The following is a 23,459-nucleotide window of genomic DNA, read 5'->3' as shown; positions in this document are numbered from 1 at the left end:
GACATTAGGTCTTAGCTGATACTAATTTGTGATAAATGAACATTAAAGGCAGTGGCAAAGATTCTGACCTTTGCTTATTTTGCTGAAACTCCCACACCGTGGCGGGAAGAGTGGGCAGTTTTGACCAGCCAGGAAAAGTTGATAGCGGCCAAGCCAGAGCCTCTGCTTCCAGTGTACGGAATGGGTACAGTTTTTCTAATTGCCGGGCAGAGGCTACATTTAATATTTTCTAGTGGATTCCTGTTCCTGCATCTAGTTAGATAGTGTCGGCCTGAGGTGGTCATTGTTACAGACTGCAAATGCAGTACAAACGTACCTACTTTTCATCACGCTTAACATGGGAAGCTATAGCTTTTCTGAAATGATAAAGAGTAATGACTTCTTGAAAACATTGCTTTAAATAGGAAGTGATTTAACTTTAAAATGTATTCACTTACAGATATTAATTCTAATTTCTATTTGGGAATTTCTTCTAGGTGACATTTAGCCTCATTGTGGGGAGGGATGTGATATTTTTTGTTAAAACAATATTTTAAATAAAATGTATTATATAGTATTACCTCTACAAGACATTTGAGTAGGGAAGGTATATGGCTAAATTTTTCCCTGGGGTGAGAAATATGATGTGTGAAGTTAATTTTTATTAATAAGGCTACTTCCAAAATACATGTTCAGTATACAGTTTCTTGGGGATTCAAGGAGTGACAATTAGCATTGTAGATATTTAGATATGAAGCTACAACTATCACATTTTTGTAAACATTAGTGTAATTACAATGGTTTCAGCTTTGATGAAAGTTAATGTGCATTTGCCTAAATAGGAAGAAAAGGAAGTCTTATTGAAAATTGAGAAAACTGTTTTTATTAAATTTGACATTGGAGTAAATGCAAGATAATCCATCCCATGTTAAAAATAAGGAACTATTTATAAGTGTTTAAAACTGGCACTGCTACCATTCTTAAATTTGAGTGACAAAGAACCATAAAAAATGGTTTGTATTTGCTTTTGGTTTTCTAATCAGTTGATTGACCCAAGCCATTTTAAAGGAGAGATGGCCATATTTTATCCCTCCTTTAAAGAAGAGTCCAGTAATTTAAATGGAAAAGTGACATTACGTTTGAGCTACTGGTGGCTTAAGTTCCTAAACAACAACAAAGACAATTAATAATTCCTTTTCTCTAGGAGAAACAAATCAAATATAAGTATAAGTACTGTTAAGTGGTAATGATTTTTCAAAATGTTTTAATCTTAGAAATGCCATTAACTGTCCCCATTATAGATATATGACTGAGGTGGCAGACATAAAAATAAAGCACTTCATCTGTTTGCAAATTAAAAATGCACATGACTGATTGAGGACTCACAAAAACTGGATATTAATTCTTCTTGAGGAAAATAAGTGAGGATGCTATCCTGGGTGACATTTATTCCCATATGGGAGAGCGGGCTTTTTTAAAAAAAATTATGACAATGACATTTTAAGCCACATTACATTTATATAGTATTTTCATGCCATTACCACTTCAAAATCTTTGATAGTGGGGTGTCTAGATAAAATCCCCACTGAAGTTTTATGTTACACCTAGTGGAGTGTAAATGATCTTGCTGTTGACAAAGCTTAAGAAGAAACTCTGACCGCTGGAATTTTAAAAAATAATCCATACTGTTTTTTTAATCCCAAGTATTTTTTAATTGCTATCATGCTACTTTCCCTAGTCCTGGCTGGTGTTCTTTTCGGAGTTGCTACACTGGTTCTTTCTTTGAAACAATATACATAATCCAGCAGGGCACCTGTCAGCCAGGCTTCAGGTTGAAGCCAAGCCTGGGAAATATTTTCCAAACAATGCCGTCTTCATCCTTTTGGCCTGAGGTGGAACTATTGAGAATGCGATGGGGAAATTGCATTGAGGGGCACATTGGATCCTACAAGGGTCCTACTACTCTTGAGATACTGCACATGGAATAAGTGAGGAGAATTTCTACCGCCTTCACGTAGCATCTAGAAGTGCTAAAGCCTCTGATGACCAAACCTCTCCATGAGCTTCCTCATGGGAGAGTCCGGCTTCTGCCCACCTTGGGGGCAGCTGGGACCTGGTCTTGCTAGTGATAGCCACAAAGGGCCGTGAGGCTCAGCTGATCATCAGTGGGTGAAGAAGCGTCAGGATCACTGTAGATCTGCGTCAGGGCTAAACTCAGGATCTCTTTCTTTTCTTTGTAAAACCGTAGTTCTTGTCCTGCTTTCCTGGCTTCCTCCAGCTCCCTCAGGGCCATTCGCAGCTCTTGAGAGAGGATTCCTGGCGACTCCCGCTCCTTCATGATCCAGTCTAGGGCCATGTGGCTGCGCATCTTTTCATCCAGGGAGTACTGGGAATAGTAAGAGATGACTTCCTGGGAACCAAGAGACGAGGTCAGAGCATCAGTGAGGAGCAACCGAAGTACCTGGGCTCGTGGCCTTCTGACACTTCGTTTCCTAGGCCTCCACCCGCCACCCCAGCACACAAACACCCGTGGGGGTTCTACCGACAACCAAGCCTCTCTGATGTTCGAGAACTGAAGCCCAACCCCAGGACACACCTCTTAAAGGATCAAAATGACTTAAGTAACCAAAGTAAAGGTTACTCCAGGTTGAATCAAAACACTGCCACCAGGAATGACCTAATATTGTTCACAGAACAGAACTCTAACCTCACTGGAAAATTTATGTTCCTTTGAAACTACATTCTTACAACAATTAGTATGAGCTTTCCCTCCTTTATGTATAACCCTTCTGCCCAACATTAGCTCCTTTGGCAAGGTAGAGGGAAACAGCTGCGCAGAAGGATTCAGGAAGCCCTGGGCTTGGTCACACCCACTGCAATGGCACTCTACTCCAGTACTCTTGCCTAGAAAATCCTATGGACGGAGGAGCCTGGTGTCCATGGGCTCGCAAAGAGTCAGACACAACTGAGTGACTTCACTTTCACTTTTACTGCAGAAAACAGGAAGCTTTGAGTCAGGACAAGACTTAGACACCAGGAGAGTCAGCTTCCTAACTGCTGTGTTGTTAGCATAAGGAAGATGACAGACTAAATGGCTCACAGTAACTATGGGAAGGACCCTAAAAATTATGGAATATAGGTATTATCATCATGGATATCATAATGGTAACTATGTGCATTGTCTCTTACTTTCTGCAAACAACGCAAAATTCATCACTATCTTCCAATTCTCATGCTTAAAATTTGCCCGGACACTTAATGTCATGTATAAGTTTGATGAACACTCTTTAAGAAGACCTTGTGGAGTGGATGCGTTGCTTATTTTTATTTTCAAGAACATATGGTATTTATTTATGACCTTAACAAATTAAAAACAATCACGGAAAAGTGTTTGTAACCAACTCGGCATGTTTCAAAGGCTTTTTATGAAATCAAAGGAAAAGAAAAAAATAGCCAAAGCCATTCATTGTCAGCTACTCATTTCTTTTCCATCTTTGACATTTTGAAAGCCAGGCTTTCTAGGCAAAGAACAACTAAAAACTCCTGGGGCAGCAGTTCATGGAAAGCTTTTACATCCGCCCTCATCTTGCCGACGAGTAGAGGCTTTGCTCCTCATACAACTTCCTGTTAGCAAATTCTCAAAAATAAACTACTATCCTCAAAATCCAATGGGATAAAGGAAGAATAAATCTTAAGTGATAGTAGGGTGAGAACCACTGAGTAGCGTGAGAACCATGGGAGGGGGTTTGCCTTTGCCACCAAAAAAGGAGGCAGGATGCTTTTCATAGATAGCTAAGAAATAGTGAAACCCTGTCTCTGAAAAATAAAGAAGAAACTTCCAAACCCCAAAACTGAAGTGATTGAAAAAGCAAAAAATTGAATTTATAGAAAACAAAAACAAAAAATTGAAGTGATGGAAACACCATGTCTCCCACCTTTATAATCAGTTCTGTTGTCCACTGGGAACGTTTGGTGGGGGTGAGAAGAATCCTCCTGCTACAAATAACTACCTGTTCTTGGTGAGGAGGTCTGGAGGCAGTGCAGACTCCCATTTCTTTCTGCCTTGAAGAGTGGGAGGGGCACACTGCATGGAGTAGTTGCGTATCTGACTTAGGAACTAAGTCTGTCTTAGTGATCCCTCCATCAGGAACTAAGTCTGTCTTAGTGATCCCTCCATTCTAGCGTTCAGTACGGGTATCTAAATCTGTCCTATGGCCAGCCAACATTCTTCTTAGCGTGTGTATGTGGTCAGTCCCTGACGCAACCGGACTGATATATCTAGATCTAAATCTAGATGGATATATCAGAGAGAGATATACCAGATAGAGATATCAGATATATATATATATATACACACTTATAGATGTTGCACATATAGTTATATGCACATAGATGCACAGAAATTTACATGTTAGTATACATATACTTCCCTGGTGGCTCAGACAGTGAAGTATCTGTCTGCAGTGAGGGAGATCTGCGTTTGATCCCTGGGTTGGGAAGATGCCCTGGAGAAGGGCATGGCAACCCACTCCAGTATTCTTGCCTGGAGAATCCCCATGGACAGAAGAGCCTGGTGGGCTACAGTCCAGAGGGTCTCAAAGAGTTGGACACAATGGAGTGACTAAGCACAGTATATATATATATCCTCTGCTTTTAATAAATAAGGTACTAAACAGAGAAAAATTCAAATAAAGGAACCTCAGTGGAAGATGCCATACAACACAAACCTGCTTTTTATCGGAAAAATCTCACCTGTCGGGAACATTTTGTTTCACGAAGGGCTTTGAGGCTTCCGTTCCAGTGCAATAGTTGGAAAATGGTCATCAGCTCCTATAAAACCCAAATGCTTGTCATTAGTCTCAAAGCAGAAATGTGAAAGAAAGTGCCTCAGTGATTGCCAAAGAGGTCATAACTCTAACTCCCAACTATATCAGGCAAATGGAATATACAGTACTGTCAGAACACTTTGAGACTTTTCAAATACCACAGTTGCAGGCTTCCGGAGCGTTTTTCCTTCCCTCCTCTGTTTTATCTATATTTGGCACAAACTATTAAATAATGGACAAATACCTCTCAACAGTGTAAACACATATGCTGTAACAATTTTACACCCAGGAAGTTATATAAATATACCAGCACATCTTCGAATAATGTGTAGGCAAGGCTATTCATTGCATCATTTTAAAGAAAATTGCCTGAGACTGGCAATATTTTAAATGTTCATTTTTAAAGGAATGCTTAAATGAAATGGTTACAAAAAGGAATGGTTAAATCCTGAAGTGTAGCAGAATATAGCACCCCCAAATATGCAACTTTGGTATATTGATTATTTTGAGCTGTAACTACTTTAAAAATTGCAAACAGAGGAAGAGGCTTTCTCTGAACTCTCCTTATCTCCCAAAAGACAGATCCTCCGAAAGGAACTTAATTGTTGTAACTCCCTTCTCCAGAAGTTTCATCAACCAGGGTATACTGACTCTTATCACAGAAGTAGAAACTGAAGTCCACTCCATGCTCAGCCAAACTTTGTCACTATCATATCTCCTATCTATTCTTCTAAGGATCAATTCATCTTTCTTAAAGATTATCTCCTTTCTCCTGAGGGGCTTCCCTGGTGGCTCAGCAGTTAAGGATCTGCCTGCCAATGCAGGAGACCTGAGAGACACAGGTTCGACCCCTGGGTCGGGAAGATCCCCTGGAGGAGGAAATGGCTGCCCATTCAAGAATGCTTGCCTGGGGAATTCCACGGGCAGAGGACCCAGATTCAGACATGACTGAGCAGCTGAGCAGGCTCACATGCACTTTCCCGAGAGGCCTACACCCCTTCTCCCTTCCATATTAAGATGGTATTTAATCCTGAATTCTAAGCTACCTTGTGGAGGTCCTCATTTTTCCCTGGGTATCTCTCACACACACGTGAAGTGTACTTCTGTTTTTCTCTTCCTAATCTGTCTTTCATTACAGGAGTCTCGGCTAAGAATTCAGAAGGATAAAAAGAAAATGATTCTTTCTCCCTTACAACACAGTCATCCTACCAAATACAACGCAATCACAAAGGGTGAGAAGGCTCCTCGTTCTAATGCAAAGAGTCTCTGTGACGTGTTGTTAAAAGCAAGGTGTCCAACATGTATACTGTGTGTTACTATTTGATTAAAAAAGAATTAGAAGATGCCTATAAATATTTGCTTATAAATGCCTAGAAGACTTCTGACAAGATACAAAAGAATCTGGGAACATAAGTCGCCTCTGGGGAGAAAAATGAAGCGAAACTTTCCTCTGACACTTGTTTGTACCTTTTGAGCTTTGAACCATGTGACAGTATACCATTTTAAAATAATTTAAATTTTAAAAAATTCAGGCCAAAAAATAAGTATGGAGCATATAATGGAGAAACTACAGAAACTGTAAAATACCCCTGAGTTTATAAATTCAGTCAAGAAAATGCCTTAAAATATGACCAATAAGGATGAATTGACATTAAAGCCACCCACAGTTTTCACATCCAACGGCCAGGGCTGAGCACAGCATTTAGCCTTTCTGTCAACATCATCCTTTCCCTGCATACTGAGTGCAAGCTAACATGTATTCAACATACTGAAGATGTTGTTTTTCCAATCTGATTAGGATTAGCAGTCTTCCATTGAAGTTACCTACATTTTTTTTTTCTTTCTTTTTTGATCAGAGAAACATCTACAGTGGATTAGTGGTAGTATAAACCACAGCCACATACCTATTGGAAAATAACAATACAGTTAAGGAACTTCCTGGTCATGAAACAAATTATGAAAGCTTAACATCTGAACAGATGTCTTATGCCCATTCAAAAAAAAAAAAAAAAAAGTGGACTTTTATTGTCTTTATGTCTGGTTGCTCTGGAAAACGTTTTCACTATGAAATCTGGAGACATAAGCTCAGTTTGAGATTACAGTTACCTTAAAATTATGAGGTAAAATTTAAAGAGATAAGATCATCAGAATAAATATTCTCATGTCTAAATGTTTCCTGTCTGAATAGCACTATTCTCATGTTTAAATTGCCTTTAGAGTGTAATGCTTTTCTTCTCTTTGGTACGTATTACTACATGGTAAGCACCCCAAGAACACACATTGTTAGTCGCTCAGTTGTATCTGACTCTTTGCGACCCTATGGACTGTAGCCCGCCATTCCTCTGTCCATTGAATTCTCCAGGCAAGAACACAGGAGTGGGTTGCCATTCCCTTCTCCAGGGGATGTTCCTGACCCAGGGATCAAACTCGGGTCTCCCACAGTGCAGGCAGATACTGTCTGAGCCATCAGGGAAGCCCCAAAACAGAGGCCTTGGTAAGGGCAAAACCATGTGTTTCCATTAATTGAAATATGACATGGACGCCAGCTGAGCCACACTCTGACCCCATGTCTGCCCAGGGTCCTGGATCCAGTGCCAGGGGAACTCACCCCTCTTACGACTCCTCTCCACTTCTCTCTGCCCCCATCTAGATTTCCACTCTGTCACATCACTGTGCTACTTTGGGAAAGTGAGAATCTTTTGTTCCCTAACCAAATCCGTAATTTAAACTGGCTCTGACCACTGTGCCTTTTATCAAGATAACCCCAGTGGCTGAGAAAGGCAAACTTGTGTTGCTCTCCTTGCTATACCCTCAGGCCTACTCACCCAGTGCTTTGCAGACATAAAAAAAGGATAGGAATGCTCTTTAGGTTCTGATATGAAGTAGTCTCCATGGTGTTACAGGACTTACAATATTCACAAATGTTTTATTGTAAGACTCCTCTTAAATTTTGCATTTTATTGTATATGTCCATTTCCTTAAAGCAGAAAATGAATGCCACTCCACTCCTTTCCTTATCCTGCAATCCTCACGCAATGTCGACAACCCAGAAAGAGGCATGGAGTTTATTCTGTGACTTCAGTAACCCTCCTGGCATTGTCCTTGCATCTGTGTGGCCCAGTTTGAGAAGCAACCTATTGTTAACAGAGCTCTTAATTCCATCCTCTGATAACTGTCACCTTCATAATATATTTTTCCTCCAATGTCCTCTAAGCTTTCATTCTTATTTATGAGCCAAGCCCCGCATCCAGATAAATTTCTGTTGTGTCACTCAGCAACCCTCCTAACACTGTGGAACCCACAATTCTGTGAACAGAACTGGAAATCTTTCTCATATCCTTTGGCAACCTACCCCTCTCATCAAACTTCCCCACTGAGATTGGACTGTTTTCGCCTGCAGGAGAAGGATTATCCTCCTCACCCGCTCTGGTTTGTCTAAATTTCTATCCTATCATCAAGCAGTTGTTTCCTCTGCAGTAACACAACTGCCTCTTCTTCCCTGAAGCTCTTGTTCCTAAATCCCCCAGGAAAGAGAACCTTTTTTCTACCTTCTTACTTTGTGTCCTGATCTGCAGTGCTTGCCCTCCTCTCTGGAGATAACAGACCTTACCATCATCATATGAAGTCTACTGAGATATTTCCACGTTCTCCCTGTCCCACTTCTTTATTTCCCGTCACATGACCAGAATTGATGCTTTTGAACTGTGGTGTTGGAGAAGACTCTTGAGAATCCCTTGGACTGCAAGGAGACCCAACCAGTCCATCCTAAGGGAAATCAGTCCTGAGTATTCATTGGAAGGACTAATATTGAAGCTGCAACTCCAATACTTTGGCCACCTGATGCGAAGAGCTGACTCATTTGAAAAGACCCTGATGCTGGGAAAGATTGAAGGCGGGAGAAGAAGGGGACGATAGAGGATGGGATGGTTGGATGGCATCACCGACTCAATGGACATTGGTTTGGAGTTGGTGATGGAGTGGGAGGCCTGGTGTGCTGCAGTCCATGGGGTTACAAAGGGTTGGACACGACTGAGAGACTGACCTGAACTGACCTGAACTGACCAAGTTTGCTATCTTCAGATCTTCCTGAAGCTGTGTGAACCCTGGCTCAACCCCAGGAAATCCTTGTGTGCTTATCATTGATGCCATTGGAAATCCTTGCATTATGAAAGACTGGCAAGGAGAGGGTGGCTGTGGGCTTCTGTGAGGACTCACTTCCTATTTTTCCCATGACTCCTCACTGCCTGGTCTTCTCAGCCTTGTTTTCTACTTGTTGAAACCCTATTATTTTGAATGAAGTCTGTTTGGTGGGCTATCTGTCCTGCTTCTTCCTCACTGAAGTCTTTGAGCTGTGTTTGTAACATAGGCTGACCTAGAAGCCTGGCTTCCCTGCATGGGCTTACAGATAAACAAGAAGCTGGCCTAGAGGTGAGGTTGAGACTAGGGCCAGGTGAGTGAAGCCAGACTTAAGGTGAGTCGTACAAGTTCAGGGTCTTTTATTTAAAATCTTATCTTTATTTAAAATTTGGATGTTTCATTTGTCATAGATTTTTGCACGTTTATTTTGAGTTTAAAATGTATTGCATTATAATATCATTTGCCTTGATTACTGAAATTTTTGTCGCTCCTTCAAATTTTGTACCCCAGTTGAATGCTTGACTCTTCTTACCCTAGACTGGGCTGTTCTGGGGATCTTGTCTCAGGGACTAGGGCAGTTTCACAAGCTTGTGATCTGTGCAGTCACACAGGCTTTGAGCTTGGTTTAGTGCTTTGCTATCTTTAAATTCATAGCAATTTTTGAACAAAAGGCTTAAACTTTCATTTTGCACCAGGCCCCATAAATTATGTAGCCAGTTCCCTTTACCAAGTACTAGTTGCTCAGTTGTGTCTGACTCATTGTGACCCCAGAGACTGTAGCCCACCAGGCTCCTCTATCCATGGAATTCTCCAGGCTAGAATCCTGGAGTAGAAAGCTACTTCCTTCTCCAGGGGATCTTCCTGACCCAGAGATCGAACCTGAGTCTCCTGCACTGCAGGCAGATTCTTTACTGTCTGAGCCACAGGGAGCCCCTATAAGTAAATCCGAAATCAAATGGTGAATCGAGTCCTGTGTTTTCTTTCTCTTCAGGAACATTGCAAGTTGTAGCTTTCATTCTACAGCTTTCCTGGTTCATGTTGTCATTCATTAAATCTAAACCAACAGCGACTGGGGTCTGTCCTCACAGAGCTTCCTGGTGTTGCCTCCTATGAGAAACAATGTGTGGCCTCCCAGCTACTCGCAGGGAGAAAATGAACACCGCTTCTCTCTGGAACTCTTTCTGGGAGACTGGCTTGGTTCTGTGATTCATCAGGAATAAGAAAAACAAACAGTGTAAATGGAGAACTTGAAAAGCAGGTGGGCACCATCTCCCCACCCAAGAGAATGGATTTAAGAGGAAATTTGTTTATGGGATGAGGTTTTAAAAGGCAACCTGGAGAATTTAGCAAAGATGTAAATAAACAGCTCATCTTTGGATTGCATTAGGCTTCAGAATAAATATATTAACCAGCTTCAGTCAAAGTCTGCCTTGAATCTGACCTTGACAAGACCCAGTGGCTAGAGCCTCCGCCATCCCACCCCTGCAAACAGGAGGCAGTTTTCTCTACAGAGAGAGGCAAGGCTACCTTAAACAGGCACCCCAGCCTCCCGCCCACGAAGTGAAGGTAAGCAGAAACCTATCAGGTTTCTTCTGAGCTCTGCCTGCTTAATGGCCCCCCTGGAAAGCCCGAGGGCAGTCAGGAGACTCCAGTCTTGTCTTTAGGCTGTATAGTCATCCGTAGCTAGATACAAACACACATCTATTACCCACCGGGGGGAATGAATTGCTGAGTGGACTGCAAACAGCCCAGGCCTGTGGTCAATTCCCATTATGAGCAGAAACAAGTTGATGCATTTAACCCAGGCCATGGAGGAATGTGTAGGAAACCAGCAGGCAGCCTGGGGCTGGAGGAAGGAAGAGGGATGTACTTCATGGCCCTCCCTGTGGGTTGCCAGCATCACTACCGGGAGGAGGGAGTTTGGATTTTTCCTGCTTTCACGTCTTCCTCTACTTCTGTCTCTCATCCAGCACCCAGCATCCTTTATGAGAATTTATGAAGCATTTCCACAATATGAGTCAAATTATTATTTCACATTCTTAAATACCTTACTACGCAGACCACACAGAAAACATGCAGCCAGCCCATAGTAAGGCAATTAAAAAAAAAAGTATTACTAAAAGGTGGTTGAGTACAGCCTTTCATAGTACTTGGACAGAATTTAAAAATTAAAAAAAATTTTTTTGCCTTCCCTATATTTGGCAGACTAACCCACTGCATTAAAAAAAATCATTTTTAATTGTTCTGAAAATAGTTACTAAATCCTATACAAGCTACCATGTTCTTGGCCAGGCAACATTCATTCTGTAAGAAAAAAAAAAGTACAATATTCTTCTGTCAGGGAGAGAGGAGAAATTAAAATAAATGATTTCTTTCTTAGGGCATCATTGTGCTAAATGCTTTATAAATGTCACATTCTATAAGTCCCACAAAAAGTCTACACAATGGACATCATAATTCTTATTTTGTAGATGAGAAACCTGAGTCTCAGAATGGCTGAGTTCACAGGTGACGAGCAGTAGAACAGGCTTGGCTCTTGGATCTGTATGGTTTTTTTTAGTTTGTGTTCCTTCTCTTGCGTCATGCGCTCCCCTTTTTATGTTTTCTCTGTTTGACTTTAGATTGTTATGGGATATCAAAAATGACTCTTGCCAGTTTCACTCTTGTATTCTATAGCAGGGCTTCCCCCATAGCTCAGCTGGCAAAGAATCTGCCTGCAATGCAGGAGACCCAGGGCCCTGAAGCTTTTATTGCTGGGAAGCTACTTTGTCCTCTTCTGGAGACTTAAGGTTAGATAAAGCTGTCAGAGGAGTCCATCCGGGAGCCTCTGGCATTTCAAGTAAAGCAGTCCTTCTTCAGAAATATATGTCTATCAGTTGTCATTTTTTTACTGAGAATTTACCATATGCCAGGAGCCATTCTGAACTCCCTATGCAGTCTTGTTTAATCTCCACAATAGCACAGTGAGGTAGCACTGCTATTATTGCTACTATTATTCTTCCTGATTTATGTACAAATGAGGAAACAGATTCAGAGGTGAGCAGCCGAACCCACTCCCCAGCCAGGGCTGAGAACCACTGGCTGCTGCAAGCCGCTGTCTACACCAGAAGGTGAGCTTCAAGGTCTTTTGCAAACCAAGACAAGCAACATCAAAGGTCAGTGAGACCACAACTGCTTAAGGAGAAATCTGGATGACTGAGATCTTCCTAGGAAAGGATGAGAAAAGAGCATTTTTGCTTCAATCAAACAAGAGAGTGGTGAGTGAAATTAATGAATTTTAAAATGGGCAGGACGGACATATCCAGCTGAGAAGTAAGTGGCTGTGGCACTGTAATCAGGAAAAGAATTTGAAAGGTACCAAAGATGGTATTTGAAAGCTGGCTTTACCACTGTAAATTATACCACGATGAACATTTTTGTCCATAAAACTTTATATTCTGATTTCTTCTTGGAATCTAACCTAAAATAATAGAAATCTTGGAAGTAAAGTCTCCTTATTATAACACTGCATATTGATTCTTAGTAGCATTGATGTATATGGATGGTCAACTGTATTCAAATTTAATTTTTTAGAGAGCATACTTTTCATTCTCAACCACTATTGAATTTTTGTCTGTCGAGCCCAATATAGGATAATAGTCAAAATATGAACTCAGAAATCAGACTGCCTGGGTCTGAACCCAGGCTGTGCCATTTACTAAGCTGTATGTCATACTTCCTTCAATGATGATATGGGTATAATAAATACTCATACGTTTATTGTAAAGGTTAAATTATGGTAAGACTTGATAAATGCTTAGCACAGTGCCAGACAAGGTAAGCATCCAATGAGTGTAAGCTATTCTTCTTCTTACTACTAATATAATTAATTTACAGATAGCAGGTGATATAGTTCCTTAGCTCTGTCATTGCTTGTCAGCAGGGGAATGAAAACAGCTAGAGCTTGCTAAATTTTTTTATTTACTTAATGATAGGAGATGGCAGATCTTGTTTACCAAAAATATCATAACAGATGGGGAAATTGTTAATATACATGCAGTCACCTTCATCTATAACTTCTGAAAATTAAGAATCAGTCATGAACAGTATTTCAAGCTGTTTGATTTAAAGGGGAGCTTTATACTGAAAAGCTGGTAAAGTGTTATTAGGGTCATAAGATGGTAATGTTCCCTACTTGTTTCTTAGCTTAAGTCTTCTACTTTCTTTGAAGAAGCAAAGATTGTGCCTTGTTGACTTGTTTGTTTTAGCCTACTGCAGTGCTGCTAAAAGAGAGTTATAGTGCTGGATTCTAAGAGGGTTAAATTAAAATGACCAAAATAAAGAGCTGTTTGTGATAAGACTGGCATTCCCCCAGGCTTCTAGGGGCTGTGTAGCAAAGTAAAGATGTGGCGGATACCTGAAACTCTAGCATGGTCTTCCCCATGTTTGACTCCAGCATGTAGTGATAGGCTCCGATGCTGGTGCTTGGGTCGTCTGCATCATCCAAAGTGCCCTTGGGAAGGAAGCAGAAAAGGAAAGCATCACGGATTTTTCCTCCTCTTCTTTGGGGGTCATGAATGAATCCTGGCCCCACGGTGAAACTCCTGTGGTTCTAACCCTTCAGGTGTGCACCTTACAACCATCTCCAGCTGATTGGGGATAAAAGCCTTAATCTCACCATCTCTAAGTGAAGAGGATTTTGAAGTCAATTTGAATCTAGCTTTTCATTACAATGTTAACTGATTATATACTCAAAAAGAATAATTATACTAAAGCAGAAATTCCCACATCTCTATAGAGTTTTTGTTGGTAGTGGCATTAATGCCACCCTAATGAGCAGCCATGAAATTAAAAGACTCCTACTCCTGGGAAGGAAAGTTATGACCAACGTAGACAGCATATTAAAAAGCAGAGACATCACTTTGTCAACAAAGGTCCATCTAATTAAGGCTATGGTTTTTCCAGTGGTCATGTATGGATGTGAGAGTTGGACTATAAAGAGGGCTGAGTGCTGAAGAATTGATGTTTTTGAACTGTGGTGTTGGAGAAGACTCTTGAGAGTCCCTTGCACTTCAAGGAGATTCAACCAGTCCATTCTAAAGGGGATCAGTCCTGGGTGTTCATTGGAAGGAATGATGTTGAAGCTGCAACTCCAATACTTTGGCCACCTCATGTGAAGAGCTGACTCATTGGAAAAGACCCTGAGGCTGGGAAAGATTGAGGGCAGGAGGAGAAGGGGATGACAGAGGATGAGATGGTTGGATGGCATCACCAACTCAATGGACATGGGTTTGGGTAGACTCTGGCAGTTGGTGATGGACGGGGAGGCCTGGCATGCTGTGGTTCATGGGGTCGCAAAGAGTCGGACATGACTGAGCGACTGAACTGAACTGAATGAATGGTTGCCCTTCGAGGCTGTTTTCATCCATTATTGAAATCTTGAAATGCTGACTTGCTTCATAAGATTCTTATGATCACCAAGCAAATTATGTAATTAACAGGGAAACAATTTTCCAGTTGTATGGACAATTCATATTTTACCACCATGATTCTTTTTTTAAAAAATTTATATATATTTTTTCTTTGAAGGTTCAAGAGAGAGGGGACATATGTACACCTGTGGCTGATTCATGTTGATGTTTGACCACCGTGATTCTCAATGGGAGCTTTTCATAATAGGCTGGTGTTCAACCTGGAGACATGGATTTTGGTTTATATTTTTTCAATTCTGGACCACTTAATCTTTAAGAAACAAGGTGGGTGGGTGATGGGGGAAAATGAAACTTCCCTTCAGTATTTGGTTATGGGGAGCGGCAATAAAAAAGCTAACATGAGCTCTGGAATGGCACTGGGGCCTGCCCTTCAATATCCCATGGCCTTGGATTCCTGGGAAGGTGGGCAATGGCTTTGTAAGACTGAACAAACAACTGCCAGCATCAGATAGCCGCAAATTTATAGCTTTTGAATGCAATAACATTAACACACTGCTGCCGAAATATTTATGTTGGCTTTTTAAATATCCCAGAGGAAATCCATCCAGAAGCCTAGGAACCATATATATTCTCCTTCCTTAGAAATTTCCATGAAAAAAATGATAAATTACATTTACACTGAGGACCCCTCCCTGCTCCTGAGTAAATTCCACACATATAAATCAGGCATCATTTTCCTAACTTCTCTTCCTCAAAGGCACTTGAAATTTACAGGGCAGAAAAATAAAGGCTTCCTTTCATCCTTAGAGCAGAGATAGACCAGAGCTCCCTGAAGTCTCTCTGCCAGGACAACCACTCTCAGTCCCTGCTGCTCTCCCCCTTCATCGCTTCTCTGTGTGATAAGAGCATTTAAGAGGGGGGAAGGCAGCAAAAAAGGTCACAGCTGGTGGGATAATATCATCTTCCTTATCAGTAGCTTCTCCAGAATGACAGAACCTTGACTTGCACAGTCAGGTTAAGGGAATCAGGGAATGAAAGTCTCAGATAGGGTTGATCCATGCTAAAGGCGAAGCAGGAGGTAGCTTATCTCTTTGGTAATGCCCTTTGGTTTCTGCACTTTAAGGATATATAGGGAGACGCCTGCCCCAGGTGAGACCCAAGGCTTCCTCCGTGGTGAAAATGATTTATAGTTTGGAGGTACAAGGATCAGGACCACCAAATAATTCATGGGGCAAATAATCTACTCCTAGATTGGCGAGAAAATATGCTGTCTAAATTGCTAAGACATAGTTTGGCTCTCAAAGCACTTTGCGTTTAATTACATCTATTACAGAAATTTTCAGAGCTCTCGGAATAAAATAATCGACATTAAGTGTGATAACTCTAACATCTGACAAATATTAGGCATACAGCTTTTCTCATAGCTAAGCAGTTAGTGGGTTTCCCTTGTGGCTCAGCTGGTAAAGAATCTACCTGCAATGTGGGAGACCTGGGTTCGATCCCTGGGTTGGAAAGATTCCCCGGAGAAGGGAAAGGCTACCCACTCCAGTATTCTGGCCTGGAGAATTCCATGGACTGTAGAGTCCATGGGGTTGCCAAGAGTCACACACAACTGAGTGACTTTCATTTCACTTCACTTCAAGCAGTTAGTATTTCCTTAAAAACACAGACTGCAGGACCTCATGCTGGCTGGGGAATTGGCACTTTTAACAAGCGCTTCAGAAAATTTTTATGATTAGTCAAGTTTGGGAAAAACTGAACTTCTTTATGTCTAGGTTAAAGCGGTATTCAACTGCATGCATCCTCAGGCCCTAAAAGAATCAGTGCTCCTCAAACAGCAAACACCCAAATAAACAAATCAAGATGGATAATTCGATCCACTTTGATAGACAGCTTGATTAATTGTGATCCAGGAAGGATAAAGAATCTTGCTGAGACATGGATAGGGAGACAGCCCCAATATCATGATTTTCAATCTAAGTGCTCTTTTTGCTGAAAATTAATGATTTAATGGGGGGGGGGAAAAAAAACAAACCTGCACAGTTCTTAAAGAACTTGTACACATTAGCATCTCCCAAGATTCAAAGGCCTCAGTACTCTCAGTATAGCCAGCTCCCCCTTCCCTGGTGGGTACTCACACTGGTGGAGGCAACTGCTTCCTGCACACTCTCCATAATGAATTCCTTGGTGATTCGGCGAGAGGGCAGCTCGTTGAAGAGGGAGTTGATTAGGGCCACTTTAGCTGCATCCCGTCTGGCCTCAGCTCTACTTAAGCAGCACTTAAGAAGGGAAGGAGAAAAGGAGTCATTAAAGAATCTGGCATCTCATCATTTCGCCCCAACTCAATGGGTCTCTGGACATTTATTTCTATTTATACATTCACTGTCTGCTTCTATTCTTCCATAGCCATTGCTAATCCCCTTGATGACCATGCAGACTTCCTTGCAGCCCCGGAGCCCATGCAAATGTCTTGGTTAGTCTTCAAATGTTTTAGCCTTATTTCACAGTCACTGAATGCCTACTATGTATGAGAGGCTTTCACACTCTGTTAATAAATAATAACAAAAGTAATAATGGCAACTGTTCTGTGCTCGGTGATTGCACTCATTACCAGGGCCCTCCTCAAATCTTTATTTCAGAGAAAAGAAAGTAAGGAACGAAGGAAAATGGGAGACACGTTTAACACAGTAATTAAAAACGTATATTCTGGAGTCCGACTCCTTGGGTTCTGATTCCAACTCTGGAACTTACTAGTTGAAAAACCAGGGACAAACTTGTCTTTCTATGCTTCAATTTCCTCCCCTCTAAATGGGAATAACAGTGGTCCCTGGGTCGTAGGGTTGAGGATAGGCTCAATTCATTAATATAGAGAAAGCACGAAAATACCCAGAAGGTGGTAACACTCTATGAGAGTACCTCAGGCTTATGTTGTTTTAACCTTCAGGTTAGGACCAAGTGGCTTCTGTGAAAGATGGTTTGGGCTTTTTCTCTTTAGTGTTGGATGGCAATCTATAAGCCTTCCAGGTAGCTTCAGGCACCAAAGCCCTTTAAGCTTTAGACCTCTCTCAAGGTTTAGGCCACCTGCATTAAACCAGGGGTGTGGAGACTGGGAGAGGTGTCTTTGTAATTATGGATTTGGCTGGAAATTTATAGGATACTGAATTCTGAGTCAGTAGTCTTTCACTAAAGCTTGGGTACCACCTCTTCCAGGAAACTTTCCCTGACCACTCCAATTGCAGGCTGGGAGGACCAGCATCCACAAAAGGCACACACCACACTGAAGTGTAATTGTCTACTAGCGCTCTGCCGCCCAACCCCAGGCTGTGAGCAACCTAAGGCTGGAGTCTTTGACTTAATCAAGTCTCTGTCTTTGCACCTGCAACATAGTTTGTTGAATGAATAATTGAATATAGCCTAGGAAATTGAAAGCACCCATCACTAAAGCGACTGACAAAGTTTTTAAGAAATCCTCTTAAAGAAGAGAATTTAAGATTTACACTTATCCTTATTAATTTTAAAAAGTCCCATTTCAATATACTCTTTATTGTATTCATAATCCAGTAACAGAAAAATATACTAATATGTGAATTACAGAGGGGAAAATTGGCCTTTTAGTTCAGGCGCTCTGAGAGTACTAGTTTTGCCTGAGTGTAGAATATGTTTATTATTCTTTGGAAAATCAGTTCCCTGCTAAAAAGCAAACAGAGTTTTTGCAAATATTACCTGACATCTGTAAAAGCAGCTCATTTTAATAAGAATTTGCTGTATGAAACATATAATAATGCCGTTGGGGTTTTAAAATTTAGAGAATTAGATTCAGATCTGGGCACTCTTACGAAACTTCATATAACTTTCTATCTAAATAATAGCAATTTAAACCATCTTTCATAGAGCGAGACCTAGTAAACACGACTTAGATAAAAGAAGCTATCTATTTTAAATAAGACCAGCTAAGTACTAGATCAAAGGCGCCACATACATTTACAACCAAATGGCACTGCTTCTGAGATCAAAGTGCTGCAGGGCTGAGAGAACAGAAAAAGCCTTTACCCAGAAAGCATGGAAAAGGACTCTGAGACTTAACCAGTATCGAGATTTTTAAAGAAGACACATGTCTTTACTTATTTTATTGTTTCAATGTACAGAGTCTTTGGTTAAAATGGGGGAGAAAGTGTACCAATTAATAAGTACATAAAATAAAATAAAATAAATTCTGAGCGATCAAAGGCTTTCCTTGCTATTGTTCTTTGCATTTCTGAAAGACAAGTATTTCAAAATGTCTATAATGTTAACCAGCCGGTTTCTTTTAAATTTTGGAGCTACAAATCCGAGCCAGTAAAACTGCATATTTTTCTTTAGCAATCTTTTAGTGGGAACTCTCAAACTGTAAGGACCTGTGTTTGGACAAGAAATTTGGCCAAAATCAATCTACTTGGCAAATCTAAATCAAAGTGTGGATTCTGCTGTAAGAACAGGCACTGTGAGAGTTACCATCAAACAGTGGGAAATGCTGCAAGAAAATAAAATATGGTAAGTGACAGGACGTTTTATTGATGTGTCCAAACTGGTCGTCAAAGACATCATTTGGGGAGTGAATGAAGTATGATGTTATTTCAAAGCAACTTCCTGCTGGAACTGGACTCCCCAGGTTGTATGGTTTATTCTTGTTGTTTGTCAGCCAGACCTCAATCATAAATACAGATTTGTAAACCATGACCTATCCGCTAACCATTCTTACTTGTTAACACAGAGAGACAACTTCTGTCCTTTGCACTTCGTGAAAGTGCAGGGCTGGAATATTTAATAGTCAAGATCTTACTAAAGTCAGCTGTGGATTTCTTTAGCATGTGGAACCACATGTCTTCCAAGTGGCTAGAAGACCCCACTCAGACATTTATCTTGATGCTTGGATGCCTTTCATTTGCCGGTAGATTATAAACAACTGTAATCATTTCAAAGCCTCTCAGCTCTAAAATTAAAGCAAAAAAAAAAAAAAAGAGCATCTGTGGCATTGCTCAGGAAAACTATTTAAAGGTGGGGGTAGCCAGCCTCTGAGAAAACCCCACACTTGTACAGTTCCCTCCCATACTGTACAGGGTTGGTCTGTGTAACCAACAGAATATGGCAGAAGCTATGGTACGTCACATTTGATATTAGGTTATAAAAGGCACTGTGGTCCTTCCTGGTCACACTTGCTTTCTCTCTAGGAAGAGTCAGCTGCTGTGTTGTGAGTAGTCCAACTGAAAGGTGCACATGCTAAGGGTCTAACTAATTCCTACTGCCAAGAGCCTTCTGAGGGTGATTGGAAGCTGATCCTCCAGACCCCATCAAGCCTTTAGATGTCTGTGGCTCCAGGCTTGACTGCAACCTCTGGGAGACCCTGGGCCAGAACTACTCAACTAAGTGGCTTCCAAATCCCTGATCCTCAGAAAGAATGAGACAATGAGAAGTTCTGTGGCAATCTGTTACCCAGCCACAGATAGCTAACACAGAAGCTTTGCTCCCATCAGGTAATTGGGAACTTCTTCAGCCCACCCTTGAGGTCTGTCTGTCTTAGTTGCTCAGTCGTGTCCTACTCTTTGCAATCCCATGGACTGTAGTCTGCCAGGCTCCTCTGTCCATGGGATTTTCCAGGCAAGAATACTGGAGTGGGGTGCCATTTCTTTGAGGCAGAGCTCACTAATAGTAATCCTTGTTGCTGCGTGCTGAGCTAAGCTGTTCCAGGCGGTGCTAGTGGTAAAGAACCCACCTACCAATGCAGGAGACATAAGAGACGTGGGCTTGATCCCTGGGTCTGGAAGATTCCCTGGAGGAAGAAACGGCAACCCACTCCAATATTCTTGCCTAGGAAATCTCATGGACAGAGGAGCCTGGCAGGCTATAGTTCACAGAGTCCCAAAGAGTTGAACACGACTAAAGTGACTTGGCACGCATGCACAAGCTAAGTATTTTATGTCGATTGTCACATTTAGTTATCACCACAATCCTGTAAGGTTTATTTTATTGTGATCCTTACTTTTCCCTTGAGAAAACAGAGGTTATATAGCCCAAAGTCATACAACTTAAAAAATTATCAAAGCAGGATTAAATCCCCTGTCTGTCAGACTTGAAAGCCCAGATTTTTAACCACAACACTATTCTGCTTGTCACAGAAATGGTCACCCACCTTGGAATAGAGAAGAGATATAATTTGGCTAAAGTCTCCCAGCATTCCCCAAATCAGTATAGATAGTACTTTGAGTGAGTGAGTGAAGTAGCTCAGTTCCGTCTGACTCTTTGTGACCCCATGGACTGTAGCCTACCAGGCTCCTCTGTCCATGGGATTTTCCAAGCAAGAGTACTGGAATGGGTTGCCATTTCCTTCTCCAGGAGATCTTCCCAACCCAGGGATCGAACCCAGGTCTCCTGCATTGTAGGCAGATGCTTTACCATCTGAGCCACCAGGGTAGTCATACTTTAGCCCAAGCTAAATACTTGGTACTCCGTGGCTTGTTTTGACATAAGATTCCAAGAATATCTCCTCCCACTCCCACATGATGAACTCAACTTCTTTAAAAAGAAAAGGCCAAGGGAGAAGCAGTGCAGTGTCTCAAGAAACCGTCCCCCGTGATGAAGGCATGTGCTAACAGTTATATTAATATCATCTTCTCTCCTATGTCCTTTTGGTTCTTTTATTCACCTGGACTGTAGGGATAAGGAAAATGGAGAAAGACCAGCTGTGATTAGAACAGGAGATCAACTATCAGCCCCTGTTAGAATTTTCTTGTGCTGTCTGGAATTGTTCCCTTGGTTAAGAATGGAGCCAAGAGACTTGAGAGTTTTACCACACAAATTTTAAGGGTTTTACCTCAACAACTTTAAGATATATTTGGTAACCCTTCAAGAGCAAAAAGTCATTTAGATTAAACTTCTCCAGCTCCACCAGATGAGAAATTCTCCCAAGACCAGCTCCTTCTGGCTCTTTATTTTATTTTGGATGTGAGATCATTGACAAGGTACTAGGAGCCCACAGGGTATGTGATAAAGACCATTGCTAAGCCTCAGCCAGCAGTCCAAACCAAAAATTCGAAACCTTTAGTTTTCATGGTAAGATCGTCTGGGGAACTTGATAACGGGCACATTCCCGGTCAGAGTCTCTTCAGATGGACCACAGTGCGGGTCTGCATTTTAACAAGCTTGCCAGGTGATTCTGAGGCAGGTGGATCCAGGACTATCCTTAGAGGAATGTTGCTCTAGCTTCTGTCCCTTCCGTGTCTCATTTCTAATCAGCAGAGGCAGGACCAGGTTTTGTGTGGGACCTGAAGCTTACCCAGTTTGAGGGATTTTGTATGAGAAAAGCAATAAGAAATCACACATTTTAAAAACTGGCCTGTGAGTTTGAAGTAACCTATGCAGCAGAAGTCTCACTGGCTTCATGGTCAAGAGGGAGAACAGCCTCTGGTCACCACCACATGTGGGGGTTTCCCCTTCACACCAACTAATTCTCGTATGCCAGCTGGGTATGCTACAGTTCAGTTTAGTTCAGTTGCTCAGTTGCGTCCGACTCTGAGACCCCATGAACCACAGTACGCCAGGCCTCCCTGTCCATCACCAACTCCTGGAGTCCACCCAAACTCATGTCCATTGAGTCGGTGATGCCATCCAACCATCTCATCCTCTGTCGTCCCCTTCTCTGCCTGCCCTCAATCTTTCCCAGCATCAGGGTCTTTTCCAATGAGTCAGCTCTTCGCATCAGGTGGCCAAAGTATTGGAGTTTCAGCTTCAACATCAGTCCTTCCAATTTTCACCCAGGACTGGTCTCCTTTAGGATGGACTGGTTGGATCTTCTTGCAGTCCAAGGGACCCTCAAGAGTCTTCTCCAACACCACAGTTCAAAAGCATCAATTCTTCGGTCCAAATCTCACATCCATACATGACCACTGGAAAAACCATAGCCTTGACTAGATGGACCTTTGTTGACAAAGTGATGTCTCTGCTTTTTAATATGCTGTCTAGGTTGGGTATGCTACAGTTTAACTCAATTCTGAAACTGTCCACCTGGAGATAGCGTCAGATTCCATAGATGGCTCTGTCCTACCAGATGACCCCACTTCAGACACCAATCACACAAGTCCAGGCTGTCCTCTGTGTTTCTGACCAAACTGCTAAAAATGACAGATTCCTACAAGTCCTTCCTCAGCATCCATCATTTGCTAGAACAGTTCAGAGAACTCATAAAAATTAGTTATAGATTATTGATTTGTTATAAAAGGATACAACTCAGAAACAGTCAGAGAAAGATGCATAGAGAGAGGTGTGTGTGGAAGGACTCCGTGCTTCCACGCCTTCTCCCAGCACCACCAACCTAGAAGCTCTCTGAATCCCACCATTTAGCACTTGTATGGAGTCTTCATAATATAAGCGTGATTGATGAAATCTTTGGCCACTGGTGGGTGCATAAATCAATCTTTAGCTCCTTTCCCTTATCAGATCAGAGGTTGGGGCTGAAAATTCTAAACTTCTCATCATATGGCTTATTCTCCTAGCAACCAGGCCCCATCACTAGGAGCTTCCCCAAAAGCCACTTCATTAACATAAACTCAGGTGTGGTATAACCCTTTATTTGTAATGAATACTAAAAGATAACTTTATCACTCTTATCACTTAGGAAATCCTAGGGGTATCAGGGGCTGTTGGGCAGAAGCCAAACCAAATATATATGTCATTATGAATCTCAATATCACAATAGTACATCCACCTCTGCTAACATGAAACAGCCTTATTTCTTACTGGAGAAATTACTTTTACACAAAAGTTAGGGACAGCAGGACTCAGGTTGAAAAAAAAATCATTTATGACTGTTCTTCTAAAATTAAGCCTTTAGGAAGTATATAGGCACTTCTAACTTAACTGAAGTCTCAATATTCCTTTTTACTCAGCAGTTCTTATTTCTTCCTGATAATTTTCCATGTGTCATACTATACAACAGAAAAATTAAACCAAGATTTATTTGTGGGTCAGTGGGCTGTCCTGAAATAAAATGGTAGTTCGTCCATTTTTTAGGATGTACCGAAATTTCTGAAATTCATTGAAATAAAATTTTAGCAGTCATGTACATATTGTAAAC

At 41.5% G+C, this 23,459-nt stretch overlaps 1 protein-coding gene across 1 annotated transcript in view; it reads right to left on the bottom strand.

Moving 5' to 3' along the window:
- Positions 1–513: 513 nt before the first annotated feature.
- LIX1 (limb and CNS expressed 1) overlaps positions 514–23,459 on the bottom strand; it is a 55,883-nt gene continuing 32,937 nt past the window's right edge. Inside the window, exons 3-6 of the mRNA XM_040239366.1 lie at positions 16,492–16,632; positions 13,339–13,434; positions 4,732–4,809; positions 514–2,389 (exon numbers count right to left, since the gene is read on the bottom strand). Coding sequence (XP_040095300.1) covers positions 2,102–2,389; positions 4,732–4,809; positions 13,339–13,434; positions 16,492–16,632 — 603 coding nt within the window. The 3' untranslated portion in view covers positions 514–2,101. The remainder of the gene's footprint in view (positions 2,390–4,731; positions 4,810–13,338; positions 13,435–16,491; positions 16,633–23,459) is intronic.

This window comes from Oryx dammah, unplaced genomic scaffold (assembly GCF_014754425.2).
Source record: "Oryx dammah isolate SB20612 unplaced genomic scaffold, SCBI_Odam_1.1 HiC_scaffold_5, whole genome shotgun sequence".
Lineage (NCBI taxonomy): Eukaryota > Metazoa > Chordata > Mammalia > Artiodactyla > Bovidae > Oryx > Oryx dammah.
Note: the sequence above shows the minus strand (reverse complement) of the source record. Positions and strands in the feature narration are given on the sequence as shown.